The sequence below is a fragment of the Falco naumanni genome, chromosome 1, assembly GCF_017639655.2.
Source record: "Falco naumanni isolate bFalNau1 chromosome 1, bFalNau1.pat, whole genome shotgun sequence".
In the NCBI taxonomy this organism is placed as follows: domain Eukaryota; kingdom Metazoa; phylum Chordata; class Aves; order Falconiformes; family Falconidae; genus Falco; species Falco naumanni.
The window spans coordinates 97,929,622-97,944,463 of NC_054054.1; the positions used below are offsets into that span (position 1 = coordinate 97,929,622).

The 14,842-nt window shown below is 41.5% G+C and overlaps 1 protein-coding gene across 1 annotated transcript in view; it reads left to right on the top strand.

Moving 5' to 3' along the window:
* Positions 1–815: 815 nt before the first annotated feature.
* The window catches only part of TMEM132C (transmembrane protein 132C), a 221,273-nt gene continuing 207,246 nt past the window's right edge, over positions 816–14,842 (top strand). Inside the window, exon 1 of the mRNA XM_040611372.1 lies at positions 816–1,330. Coding sequence (XP_040467306.1) covers positions 1,255–1,330 — 76 coding nt within the window. The 5' untranslated portion in view covers positions 816–1,254. The remainder of the gene's footprint in view (positions 1,331–14,842) is intronic.

Sequence of the window (14,842 nt, forward strand, 5' to 3'; positions counted from 1 at the left end):
ATTCACAATTTTTGCCACAAGAAGGAGTAAGAGACGCCAGCTGAAATTATACAGGATAACCAGGTGAAAGCACCAAATTAAATGAATAGGACTAAAAATATGGGCTGTGCATTAGGTTTAGATGAAACTGAGGAAGTGTGCATAAGAAAGGGGAAAAACAAGAGGATGAGGAGGCAATAACGGGGTTGAAGCTGGGTGAAATACAGGTGGGTCAAGTGGTTTTCTTCCATTTTAGGGTTTGGAGTGGGCTTCCCTCTCTCTGGAGGGAAGCACGTGCGCATAGTAAAGCTTCGTGTTTGGGTAAGGGTCTTTTCTTTTGGTTTTCTGTACTTAATAGATGTCGCTTTACAGCAGGACTTGAGAAAGCAGGAAGGCAGACGCGGGGCGGCGCGGCTGGCGGCGGCCCCTCAGGGCAGCGAGGACCCTCCCTGCCCTCCTTCCCGCGCCCGGGCTGCCCCTCTCCGGCCACCTCGGCTCGGCAAAACTCCCTCCTCCCGGGCAGCCCCGGCGCTCTGAGCGGCCGTCTCACCTCAGCCGCCCTTCCTCCGGCCGGGGGGGTGCTCAGCCGACCCCGGGCCCCGCTCCTCCGCCGACACCGGGCAGTCCTCCCCTCAGCCGCTGCCCGCCGCTCTGCGCCCCCTCAGCGCCTCCCGCCCGCGCGGAGGGCGGCCGTAGGTAGGGCTCCCCCCGCCCCCAGCGCCAACGGCCGCCGGCTCGAGCTCAGCGGTCCCCCCCTCCCTCCCCCTCCCTCTCCGCCCTCCTCTGAGGGAAAAGTGTGTGTGCGCGCTGCCGCCGGCGGCCCCGAGATAAAGGCACGGGAAGCGGAGCCGGCTGCAGCCGCAGCGGAGGGCGCTCGGGTGTAGCGGGGGAGCCAGCGGCCGGGGAGCGACGCAGCCCCGCCGGCTCCCGGGCCCTCCCCGCCCTTCGCTCGCCCGCTTGGAAAGTTTTGCCCGGGGGAGCGCGGCGGTGCCGGGGCGCCCGTCAGGCTCAGCCCGCCATGGGCGCTGCCCCGCCGGGCCGCCCCCGCCGGCGCTAGGGCAGGGCGCGGAGGGGCCGGCGGGCGTGCGGGGCCGAGGGAAAGAGCCGGGGCCGGCATGGGCGGCAGCCCGCGGCGGGGCTGAGGGCGCTGCGGAGCGAGGTGTGCGTGCGGGGCCGGGCGATGGCGCGCCCGCAGCGGGCGGCGGGCGGGGAGAGCTAGCGGCGGCGGCGGAGCCCCCCGGAGCCGCGCCCGGGACGCGTCCCCGGCTCCTCGGCATGGCGGGGGCTGCCCGCGGCGGCGGGCCCCGCTGCCCGGCGGCCCGGCTGCTCCTGGGAGCGCTGCTCTGCGGAGGTAAGCGGGGCGGCACTTGTCGCCGGCGGGGCTGCGGGAGGGGGCAGTGGCGGGGCTGCGCCGGGGCGCGCAGCGGAGTCACCAGTTGATCGCGGACGGGCTGCGCCGGGCGGGTGGCAGCTGCTCGGCGGAGGCTCGAACTCCTTCCTAAGCTAGCGGCTTGTTTCCCACCGTAGCGGCGTGTGAACTAAATCGCTCCTTCCTCCCTCTTCCCCCCTTGCCTTTTCTTTTCCTTTAAATCCTGCCTCTGCCTCTGCTGCTGTACAATTTGCACCCCCCTACCCCTTCTTTTTCCTGCCGTTGATTTGAACGGTAGGAAACCTTGCCGGCTTTCATTTGGCTAAAATGAGAAACAGGGAAAGTTTCCCTTCTTCCAGTCTCAACGACGATGCTATTTACAAATGCATCTTAAGGGATCTTCTCTGTGGGTGAGGGGGTCCCAGCCCCAGCTTGGAGCAGGACATGGGGAGCGCTGGAAGCTGTAAGGGGCACCAGGAGCACATGACAGTGCTCAGGAATAGCGTCCTTCAAATTGCGTTGGAGTCCTGCGATGGTAGCTCCAGGGACTGACTAGAAGCCCAGTTACCTGGACTGGACAGGGTGCTTGTTATCTTGATCAAAGGGACGGCTGAGGAACAGGTTTGTCTTAGCAGAGAGGTCATTTGAACGATCTGCTGTTTTTTTCTCATCACTGAACTTCTGTGATCACAGAGCCCCTCTGACAAAGGCAAATATTCTGTGAAGTGATTGAGGGATGCAGATCGTGCATGGTCCAGAGAAGAATTTCTGTGCAGAATAGCAGGCGACTGCCGTGTATCGACACTTCTTGTTTTCTTGCTCAGACCATGATAGTTGGGGGTATTTTCTGAAAACATACCCTTTTCTCCCTTTGGAGGGGTGGAAACTTGTTAGACTGCAGTTCCTGCTGTTGTTGCCATCCCTAGGGGGGAAAAAAAAAATAATCTGTCTTTTATCCTGTTGGTATTAGTGATGCTGTTTGTCATAAGAAGATTACTAACAAAAGACTCTTCATTGTTTAGTTTGGTCCGGTCCTGCCAGCCTCTCTCCCGGAGTAGTTGGTTGTAGAGGCAGCTGTGAGATATACAGAAGGATCTCAAGAGTGAAGCAGGGGCAGAAGCAGTAGCCATTCATAAAGGGACTTCTCCCACCCTGGTTGGTAGGGAAAACAAAGTACTTGGCAGAAAATTGCATGGCCTCTTAATGCCGGTCATTTTAATACACTACATTAAAATTAATGGACATCCTAGTGACTCAACGTGCTCTGAAAGTGCTAATGTGAAGAATCTAAAATACACTTTTCTGTTTTGATTGCTGCGTCCTGGAGGTGTGAGTTATATTAGCCTTGCGTTCACCTTCAGAGACTGCTCGAGATTAAGACTTGTAAAGAGGGCTCTGGCATTTTTCTGGGGCAGCATCTTTTCTGCCACACAGCTTTGACAGTCACAAATGGATCTTCTCCAATAAGCGCTTGCATTAGGTTTAATATATTGAGTGAGGCACTGATATATGGGCATTCTCTGTCTGAGAATAATAAGAGAAATATATAGGATATGCTGCTGCTTAAGGGTGGGAAAAGTGCTACAGCAAGAGGTTATGAACAACCCAACCTTGTTAAGCCATTTCTTTCTGCTGGAACGTGGGTCAGCGTTGACTTGACCATGCTGTAAAAAAAAGTCAGCGGTGGTGCCGCAGCTAGCTGCTACTAGCAGCAGCTGCTGGGGGTGTCTGGGCTATGCTCTTTGAGAATAAAAGAGAAAATATAACTTTCCTTCAGGGAAGAAAAGCAGAGCTTCTGGGCAGGGAATTTGCCTCTCAGCATTGCTAGGCACAGTAAGATTTAGAAAAGAGCTGGTTAATTAAACTTATTAAATAAGGTGTTTGTATAGTTTCCTTGTGAGGCCCTAACAAGCATTTCATTTGCGCTCCCCTTGTGTATTTGCACTCTTTTTGTTGGCGTGTTAGGATAGTGATTGTTCTTGAGAGCTAAAGTCCAACTAAATGAAAGTCACTTTATAGCTTGCAAGCAAAAACGTTTGTAAATGTGCTGAGAAACTTACTATTATAGACAAGTTGTCATTTGCTATTTAAAGAGCTATATTTACTTCTCCAAACTCATTAACATCTCTTATCAGGCCTGAATTTCTAAGAAAATTCTCCTGAAATGTTGCCTTAGGCTTCACTGTGTGCCATTATGCTGTAGTTATTATCTGGCCAATAATGTTAATTCATTCAATCTCAAGAAAGAAGCTTGGCATTTAATTTAAGCCATGCCTCTAGTCAGACCAGGATGTATAAAAAGTCAGCATGCAAAAGTGCTCTTGCATTTAGGTACAAGCACATGTTTTACGTAGCAATTATTGGATGCCTGTTCCCTAGGTGGAGAGAATGTGTATGAAATCATATTTACATAAGTAAATCTCGAGTGTATATATGTTCCTTTCGGGAAATGACCTCTTTTCAGCAAAGTGCTAATGCATGTGCTTAAGCCTCTTTATAGGCAATAGGAGGTATTCATGAGCTTGAAGTAAGGTGGGGTTTGTTGTTTTTTTAATTTTTATTAATTGTTTTCTTGAATCAGAGCATAAATGTGAACACAAGTGTACAGATTTACTTTATTGTATAATGCATAGATAACTGGGAAACCTCAGTTTTGTAGTAGCTGTGAACTAGAACAAGAATCCTAGAAACTGGAAGCACAGAATCTAATGAAGTCCTAAAAAAGAGTTTAAGGATGCACAGGTAGAGGATTGATTTGTTTGCATAAGAAATACATATGGGCAAGAAAGTACTGAAATGAGCAGATGTTAAAGGCGCATGGAGTTACCAGAATTTTAGGTACTTAAGTGTTTGAAAACAAATGCAAACAGTTGTGCATCCATAGCTTGGTATAGTACCTGCTTTTGTTCTGCTCTTCTTTACGACACAATTGTGGTATAATTCCTTGGTTTAGTTATACTGGCGTGGAAACTGATAGAGTCTCTTTATTTTGATTATTGTTTCATTATAATTTTAAATTATTCAAGCAGTGAAATTTTTTTTATATCTTTGAAAGTTCAGCAGCACAGCATGCTCTAGTGTTATGGAAAACTTCCTAAATTTTCTTTTTTTAAAATTTCATCACATTAGTGCTAGTGAAGAACACAGCAGGGACTTGCATTATGTTAAATTATAACTGTGTGGAGTTTAAGTGGCTAATTTCTCTTTCGGGTATAACGCTTTCAAAATGGAGATAGTGCTATTAATATTCTAATTTACTTTGTTTTCATATTTGGTGATAAATCTTAAAGTTTATTAGACGCTGTACTTATAGAGTAAAATAGCCAGTAGTTGTATTATAAATGTCTGTTGAAGCACACTTCTAAATGTGTGACTGTATGATATACAATGTCATACCTGTGATTGCTTTTCTAATGCATAAATGTCTCCATTATATGGCTGTCCATAAATGGCTCTTGAATTGGGGAACTAAATATTTGTATGAAACGAAATAATAAACAGCACAGCATTATGTTATCTTAAACGGCTAAATACTCGTGAGTATTGACAAACTGTTCATTGAGATGAAAGCATGGGGATTTTATTTAGAATGTGGATTCTGTTCTGTGTTTTTCTTTTTAAACTACTGATGAAGCAGTAGTTCAGCACCACTGGAAAGGTGGCTTATAAGGAATGGCTAGAAATTCTATGAGTAACGGCAAACTTGCTAGAAGTGTTGGTATACAAACTTTCCTGCATAGAGTTTTCAAGGTAATGCCCATCTACAGTAAATCTGAGCTGTTGTCCGTAACTGTGGTTAAGGTCATGCCTACTTTAAGGCAGCTAGTCGAGAGACAAATAAATACATGGAAGTTGGAAATCTTCAGAGTATGATCACGTCATTGAAGAGGAGTCAGAGATTTGTTGTGCTGAATCCCAGGTTTCTCCAAGGCTTTGGTGTAAACCCTTTGATTTGCTCATGTGCTGCATGCAAGTTTGTGCTGCCATACTGAAATGTTGGCAGTAGTTCACATCTGGCAGGCTGCACTAGATGTGTCTTAGCTATTTTGAGAGAGACAAAAAGGATTTTACAATAAAAGATGTAAAAGTAAAATGGCGACAAGTTGGAGAACTGAAGTGTTTAAAGACAGTAATTGAAAGTCATTTAATACAGATGTTAAAAAGCTAAACTTAGGACGTAAGAGAAAGAGAATGCATATTGTGGGTGACTTAAAATAATACTTGTCCATCAGTTTGAAGGAGACATTTACTGTATGCTAGGTAGGTTTGATACCAAAGAGGAAAGTGGATTTAGTGAAAGGAAAGCTGTGTAGCAGGAATCAGACCTTGCCTCTACTGTCAGGAATAATTCTGTCTTGCTGTCTGGATCAGTCGTTTCCTCCTTTCTCTCCCTGTCTCTTATCTACTGATTGCCATTTTGATGGTGAAAGACTTGATGCTGGTTTGTCCAGTGGGACCTTTTTATTTGCTTACAGTCTAAACACTACGGTGATACAAATACAGGTAGTATGTTGTGATGCTGTAGGGCGTGAATTTAAGGTGTTTGGCTGAAATTTGAGTGTTCTGCCCTTCATAGTGATAAGCAATAACTTTCTGGCCAGAAAACTTGCTTTTGTCTAGTTCAGACTCTTGTCCTGACTTGCTCTTACAGGCCTGAGTCCTTTAGATTTTATTCAGTCTTCCTTACAGACGCAGTACCCTGGCAAAACAGTTTCACAGTGTTCAGCTCTTCAAGCAGTTGTACTGTTTTGTGTTCTGTGGACTGGCTCAGGCTCTAGTGACAGATGTGACCCCTTTGAAACAGAGACGGACAAATGGTGCATTGAAAGTTCATAGCTTCTGCAGTCTCCTCACTTAGAGGTATCTGGTAAAAGCCTGCGGATGCATCTAGCTTTGGTAATAATTTCAGTCCAGTAGTGCCTGTGTCTGTTCTAGTTAGATAAAGAGAGAGTATTTCCATTTGCTATTTGTTCACAGTTTTGGGGGTCAATACACAGCCTCAGGTCACCATTTTTCTTTTCAACTGTATCTAGTGAAATGGCCCAGTGAGTCGACTCTTCTATTTTATTTGCTATTCTAAAGCATGTTAATCTGTTGAGCTTGAATTCCATAAACAAAGTGTCATCCCCATCACTAAAATTACAGGCATCTTCGCAGCACCGGTCAATGAGGCAAACTTTTCTTTCGGGAAGTACATTTTGACTAAGTGGTTCTTTGCCACCACGCTTAAGAAATGTGCTAATGTCTTACTATTGCATCACTGACATCTTGGGTGAGTAACTTTGTGCTTGGAGACAACCTTTTCTGGCACTTCTTTTGCTTGAATAACACATGTCATACTAATAGTAGTTCCACTGTCATTATCAAAAACATTTTCTTACAACTGTACAGTTCTAGTAGCTTGACAGATTTAAAGAGCTGGACAAGTCTCCTTAAGTAGATACTTCTTTTATTATATACTGCAGTTAAGTATTCAATCTGATTTTGCCATCCACTAGTGTTACAAGTGTCATGTGTAAGATCAAACGCCTTTTTGGTGGTTGTTCCTTCTCACGTAATGTTTTTCATTTTCTTCTACAGTTGTTATAAAGTTTCTATAGTTTTGTAGCAGGATGCTGTGAAATTTTAATTTTTTTTTACTATAAACACATTCATGTCTGTTGCTACCAGAATTTCTGCATTTGATGCTTTTAGTTGTATGTTCTTCTTTAAGATCAGGAAACACAAACCTGCTGCAAGGGGAGACTGTGAGTGAATTGCCCTTTTCAATACTATGAAGCAAACACTAAGCCCCAAAACAGTGGCTAGGAATTTGACATTTGTATGAAAACTTTGAAGTTAAATAAGAATGTAAAAGGGGGGAAGCTTGCTTAATAATGAAAAGAGACTTTGAAAAAACTTTTCTTCCATCGAAAGCATAAACATTTACTGATCTCCTGAGCACATCTAAAAGTCAGTTTCTCTGTGCATGAAGAGGAAATCTTAAGTAAACAAAAGGTGAGCTGATATCCCGTGATACTGATGCAACAGAGGGGTTGCTCCACTAGATTCTGCTCATTAACTCCAACGTGCAGTCACCAAGTATAGATGTTGAAATATATCCACCAATACATCTAATGTTGTATTACTCCTGTAATTGCTATATTTTTCTGCTTGATAACTTCTCAACTGAGCAGTTAGTTTGAAAATATTTTTGAAACTGATATAATTTACAAAACAATTCATGTGGAAATTTGTGCTTAAATCTAAAACTTAGATAATTTAGTGTTTAACTATTTCACATAAAATTATCATTTTGACTTTTACTAGATGTATTCAAATACAAACTGATTATAGTGTAGATATTGTATAGAGCAAATCATTAATATTTGTCTATAATACTGCTCTGATATTAGAAAAATGAACCAGCTCTTTGTAACTGCTATAAAAAGATTAGCATTCCAAATGACTCTTGAAAAGCATTTTAACTTTATGTAACAATTTAATTTTGTTTTCTTCTGACTGAGAATGAAAGTAAATTTCAAAATGTTAGTTTCTGTCCTTGTGAAATTCCATTTTCCAACCAGTTGTATTGCCTGAGGGTGCAGTTCCTTACCAGCTTGAGCCAATGTAAATTGATGCTGCCAGGTTTCTGCCCTCTCCCAAACTGAACAACCCTTTTTCTGTGCCAACTCCGGCATGCCTCTAATTCCTCTGTAAGCTGCTTCAGGGAGATAAAGCATATAAAATAGTCTTTCTTTTTTTTTTTTTTAATAAAGGATAAGTTTGTATCACCTTGGGATCAATTTACTGCTTGTATAAGCAGAAAAGAGGATGGGCCTAATGGGGGAGGGTACAGCTTAGACAAGTACAGTACTGCAGCCTAGCACTTGCAGTGGTATGGCTTTAATTTGTTTGTGGGACACTCTAGTAAAAATTAAAAAGAGAGAGATTGTTACGGGAGTTGCTTACATTGTATGTCCAATGCAGGATATTAAACACTGAGAGGTTAGAGAATATGAGGGGCACTTGGTAAATGATGCAGCTTTGATTTCTGTATTGGGTATTTTTTTCTCATTTTGCTGATTCTGTATCATTTTGAACAAATAAAGTGAGGCTTACATTAATGCATCACCATTTCCTCATGCAGGTAAAAATGTAATTTTTGATGCTTACGATTAAGCTATCTTCATTAACTCAAACCAAACCAAATACATACCACCACCCCACCCCACCTCCAACATAAAACAGCCCAACCTCCCAACTTTCTTGCACTATTATTACAAACAGGACTGGTAACACTGCTTCATATTAGAATTGCCATTAAAAGAGTTTGGTTTTAGTTTCTTATAAATTTTTCAACTGTTAACTGTTTCAGCTAAAATATTCCATGCCAAGCATCTGCCTTAGATTGAATACATTTTTTTATTTTCCAGAACTTCAGCCAAGAGTTCAGTGGTTTACAAGAACAGAGTTGGGGGAGGGGTGGTGGGGTGGGTGTGGGGGGCTGCGGTTTTCCCTTTGTTTAAAAATAGTTGCTGACCTGTTTTTAGGAAGCACTGATACCCCGATGAAACTTGCCAGGAGGAGACTTGTGAGATTGCTGAGGAAAGAGTCCACGGTTGATTTGATGGGATGTCAATGTAGCAACATTTGAAAGAATGAATTTGCTTATGACAAGGAAAAATTTGATGTGTCCTTACAGCTAAATTCTATGAAAATTGCTAAGTGCTGGGCATATGCCATGTCAGGGTGAGCTCTGCTTCCCTTGTGGATGTCTGACCTGGGCAAAGTGTAAGAGCTGTGGGCAGGGGCAGTGTCCATCCTTGTGCTTTCTATGCTCCATCCTCTTTCCTAGATGCGGGGGAGATTTCTGGAAGAGGAAACTGCGTAATTGGAATAAAGAAAAGACAAAGCTGGAGCTTAAGGTGGGAAATGAAATGGGCAAAAGGAGAACGGTGCAGGACAGTGTGGTCTGGACACTGGCAAGGACAGGGATGGGTGGGAGGGGGAGTCAGGCTTTCTGGGTAAGGAGGAAGAAGACTAATCGGGGGAAGAGTGACTATAGAAGGTGGTGTGGTGGAAAAAGTGAGGATGGGGGTTTATAGGAAGGCAAGAACCTTGGGAGAGAAACTTTGAAGGAAGATCAAGGTTGTGTAAGGGAACATCTCAGAAAGCCAGGGCTAGAGCTGGAGTGACAAAATGAGCAGAAGTATGTTGGGGAGCATGTATGAATTTCAGTCATGTTGATGGAAAAAAGGATTCAGGCTGGAACAATATGGATATAGAAGTACATAGCTGGAGGGTACAGTTGTTGTTTTTGTTTTTTTTGTCAGAGCCTGGGATGCAGAATGCATTACTGTAGTAGTGATGTGTTGCATATGGAGAAGGAACAGAGTTGGACAGGTGGGGCACAAGCCTGTTGTAATGGCTCCTGCTCCAGTGCCTGTTGTAACCAGGTGGAACCTTCCTGTTGCCATCTGTGGGTATGGAGTCAGGGCCAACTGTTTTCTGATTTTATTTATTTATTTATTTATTTATTTTCTTCACCTGTGTTGAGCCAGTGAAACCTAACTGACCTGTGGCCTGTGTTTACTGTGCTATTACAGCGTGTTTCTTCCATACACTCATGTTCAGTGTTTGCTTGCTTGGTGGTGTGTATATGCTGGTCAAGATAGTAATTACGCTTTATCCATCTTTATTCTTTCAAACATGATTCATTTTTGCACTACTGATGTGCTGTTTTTATTTTTTTAATTTCATGCCTCTGTAGAAAGAGCCAGAATGTTTGTTTTTCCTCGGTAAAATCAAATGACCTATCACTCTGCTGGCATGAAATAAACAGTAGCAAATATAATAAATAACTACTGTGGAGAAGGTAATATAGTATTGACTTCTCAGTACCTGTTAATTTTCGCTGATCAGAACATCAGGGAAGAGGGAGATTGAATTTGTCCACCTGTAGTGAGGGTGGACACCTGCTTGTGAATAGAATTAGCCTGAAAACCCATGAGGGTTTCAGTCTTGTACCAGATTTATGTAAAAACTTGCAGGGCAACAATTTGTATTACACTTCTTTCATGCTTCCTGGTAAATTTACATTGTCATTCCTCATGTTCCTGCATTTTAAATGATGAGTTTAATTTAGAATTTCTTTCTTGTCTGCTTTGCTCTTCTGGTGGGTACTCTGAAAACTGATCATGTGTTTTACAGCTTCAGGTTTGCAGTATTGAACTGTTTAGATGCAAAAGTTGTTTCTCTTTGTAGTTGTAGTTTGGGATTTGGACCCGAGTCATACAGTATATGGATAGCACAATTAGAGAAGGCCCCACATTTTCTGGAGACAGTGTCTTGGCTATAAAATCCTTGTTCAGTGAATTTCTAGGTGACGTGCTTTGGCACTGATAGCCAAAGGGAGCTGCACATGCCTCATGTAAGTGTAAAGCCTATGCCTTTTGGAAAAACTGATGTGACATTACATGAGTTTGTGATTATTCTTGACTGGGTCTCTTTGTGCTGGTATGTCTTTGTTGTATATCTTCGAATCTTAAGTCTTTTAGCTTACTATTAAAAATAATAAATTGTGTTTTATTTGTCAGGGTGAATAATTGTTATATTTTCCATCTTTTATGGGCACTCAAGATGACAGTCTTTTATGAGAGATGCTATTGAGCTCATACTGTTTAAAATGCCTTTGTGCTTCTGTTGTTCACAATCATCCCATTGACAATTTCAGAAGGAAATCTATTAAAAGAATTCAGAAATAGGGAACTCTCTTTCCATGTATTTGTTTAGCATGCCTTCTTGTCATTCCAGCTCAGTGAGAAAAGGGATTTTTTTTTAATGGGAAAAGCAAGAAATTGTAAGTAGGGTTTCCTGTTGTCTTTAATTTGCCAGCTGTATGTGCAGATGTGAATGCTTAGGTAACGTATCAGATTTAATTTGTTCATATGTAAAATGGGAATGACTATAGCACTTGATTATCTTTTTTTATCATAATGCAGGTAGAAAAAAATATTTTCTTCTTTGGGGTAAAACTGCAAGTTCTTTTTACAACAATATCTGCAACTCATTAGATAGTAATGTGAATTACTGTTTCATTTTTACCCAGGGAAAAAACACTCTGATACAAGATCAGTTTCACATGATGGTACTCAGCAATTCACTGCAGGTGCTCATTAGTCATATTTTCATATTGATTCCATAAGCTAATGTGTTGTGCTTTGAAAAGTCAGCAAACTAGTAGAAGGAATTTTTCCAATTGTGTGTGACATAATGGAATTAGTATATTCTCTTTTTTCCTTTGGAATGTCACGACCAGTCTGGAGATGAAAGAAGGGTGCTGACTGGTCTTGAAAGACAAATGCTGGTCTGGAAACACCTATAGTGCCGTCTATCTGGAAGGTCTTACTTTATAATATTATACAGTTATTCAAAGAACCATAGATGCATGGTGTTGCTTTGGCTGTTTCATGAATTAAAGTTGGATACTGCTGTATTTCAGGCTCAAAGCTTTGCAAGTCCTCAAAGCTTCAGGCTTCCATTGAACTTTAGTCTTGGTTTTGAAAATTAATTTAGAATTAAATTAGCTATAGTGATGAAACTGTGGCACTTTAATAGGAATCATCAGATGACATTTAAACACATTCATGTAATGCAGTAGTGTCAGAACAGGTTTGAGGTAAAAATCATGCCTTTAGGCAGTACTGTTCAGGAAAGTCATAAAACGCAAATAGTTTATTTGAAGATTACTTATATTGATTAGTTCTTGTTTTATTTGGGGAGAGGAAAAGGATCCACTTCTGTCAGTAGCACAGATATGTAAAGTTGAGTTAATCTACAGTGCTGAGTGCCTGTAAAATTATGGATCCTGATCTAGACCCTGAAATGGATCTCTCAGCTCTGTATGTTGAATCAAACTAACAGTGGCCCAAACCCACTTAAACATTAGGAATGTTCTGACCATTTTTGTACTTTGTGGCTCCTGTATCTACTGTCTTCATTTATCATTTAATAAGAGTATGTCAAATTGAAGCCTTGGGTTGCCATATTTACTAGTTTCTCTTGACTTTGTAGTTCATTATGACTTGGACTCTTCTGAAATTAAAGATTAGATTTCAGTGTTGGAACCTATACATGAATAACTGCCAAGACTCTGGCATAAGCTGTTAGTTGATCAAGTTCTAGCTTTTCTGTAATAAAACAAATTCTGCTCCATGGGCACTCTGTCATGCCCTGTGTATGGCAAGTGAAATCCTGGTTCTACTTATTTCAGTAGGAGTCTTCCTATTCATCCAGATTTCAACCTACATATATATTGCTCTGTGTATGTGTGTGTATATATATATATCTAACAATTCATGGTCCATTGGTAAAATGTCTTCAGCCTGCCATGCAATTTCCCTTCCTATGAAGGGAAACCGATTTGAAGATGGCATTCGGAGTGCTATTTGCAGGCAAATAATTGTTTTGTGTGAATTCTTCTTTACAGCATTTACATACTCCTTTGCTGGAAGAGGGGAGCTAGTTCAGGATGTAAGATACAATTTGGCACCGCTAGACCTTGTCAGAGCTGAAGTGATTTTGGAAATGTGTCTTTCTCCTGCTAATTAGTCTATGTTTATAAAGTCATAGCTGCAGTTCAAATAGTTCTATTTCAGCATCCTTTATGGGAAGATGTTTAAAACAATTCATGGACTGAGATGTGTACAAATAATTTAAAGCACATTTAATGCAGATTATTTGGCTGTTACAGGTAGAGGCATTTAAAATTTATTTATCATTGGTTACTTAGTTCTTTAGGGATAAAAACTAACATAGTATGTAACCAGAATTTTCAGTCATTCTGCCCTGTGTCTTGCAGTAGCCCTGCACAGTTTCCAGAGGCAGAGGGGGAAGCTCGGATGTTTTAGTGGAAGACTTGTCCAAAGTTTTATCAGCATAGCAGTGGTTCCTATCATCTATGGATTTATCAAATAATAGTTTGTGTAGTGGTTTCTGTTTTCCTCTAGTGCTGAGTGCTCCTGAATGTTAGTATTCTTTCCATGTGAAACCGCTGAGTGATAGGGAAGTTGGGAGGGGGTGTGGAAAGGACAATATTTTCGTTAGTAGACTACAGAGTATGGATGGTTTAATTCTGACTGGTGTTTGGGGCTAAAAACTCATTTAATTTTGGAGTGTCAATATCATTGCTGCAGTTATTGTTCCTGGTGATCTAGTTAATGGTCTTTGGTGTTCAGGAGGGTGATTCATCTGAGCAAACGTAGGTGTCTGCTTCAGAGTGAGGTGCTTTGCTCTCTGGGTTTCGACTGAAAGTGTTGTCTATATCTTTGACCATGGTGGGAACAACAACTTATCTATACGTAGATGTTGATATGATAGTATTGCAGGTAAAGATGACATTAATTTAACCCATATATGCTTATTTTTCAAAGAGTGCATGGGCCTGTAGCTAAAGTGGCCAGCACTTTATGGAAATCCATCCCATTTGCACAGATTCATACTCTTAAGTATATAAGTTAAGATCCTAAATTACTCTGTGTTCCTATGATCACAGACGAGGAAGAAATGCTTTCAGAGGGTAATGCAGATTGATGTGATGTTTTGACTCCAAAAGGGCCATTTATTCTTCCATCATCAAAGTCTTGGACAAGTAAGGTCCATATATAGATGCCTCAGTTATGTGGGATGAATCTGGGTGTATGCGAGTGAAGTTGGATGCACACAAAAAAATCCCCAAAACTTGAAAAATAGTGGAGCATATCAGTTACTGTTTCTGTGCGTTAAATGTTAAGAGACATAGCTGGAAAGCTCCCTTTTCTATTACCTGTGGGGTTTTTTTTTTTTGGTTATCCAAAGCTGTTACTCTAATGTATGCCTTCCAACCTCTTTCAAAGTGAGTTGTGTGTTGTTAGCCTACAGTTTTGTTAGTTTCTGATCATCTTTGAAGAAATATACTTGGGCTTATATTGAAATTTAAATTCTATACTAACCTGGCACAAAAGTAAATGGCGCTCTACGTGAGTACAGGGTGAATATGACACACACCCCACCCCCCATACGTTGTAATTTTGAATTTGTCTCACCATATTTCAGGTTTTAGCTCCTCTTAACTGAAAATTAAATCAAACAGTGTGAGCTTTGGGAAACTGTTTTGAAGAAACAGAAAATGCAAACCACATGGTATGCTCATAATGTGAAGACTTAAGAGAAGAACTCTTTATTCATTGGAAAAACAAACTCCAGTGGGTTTACTAAGCAGCATTTCAAAGCAGTTTGAGATGAAAGGTCTGTCATCTAATTCATTGCATATGTGATATTTCCTAATGGATCAGTGTTACATTGAAAAAGAAGTAGGGGAAGTACAGTAAAAATGAGGGGATTTTTTGGTCTGAATTGGCAGTTAAAAAATTGTGATAAAACTATTTTTTTAATTAAAAAGTGGCAGATACCTGTATATCAGAAAATCACATCTAGATTAAATGTTCAACACTTTTCACTATAATACCCTTTTAA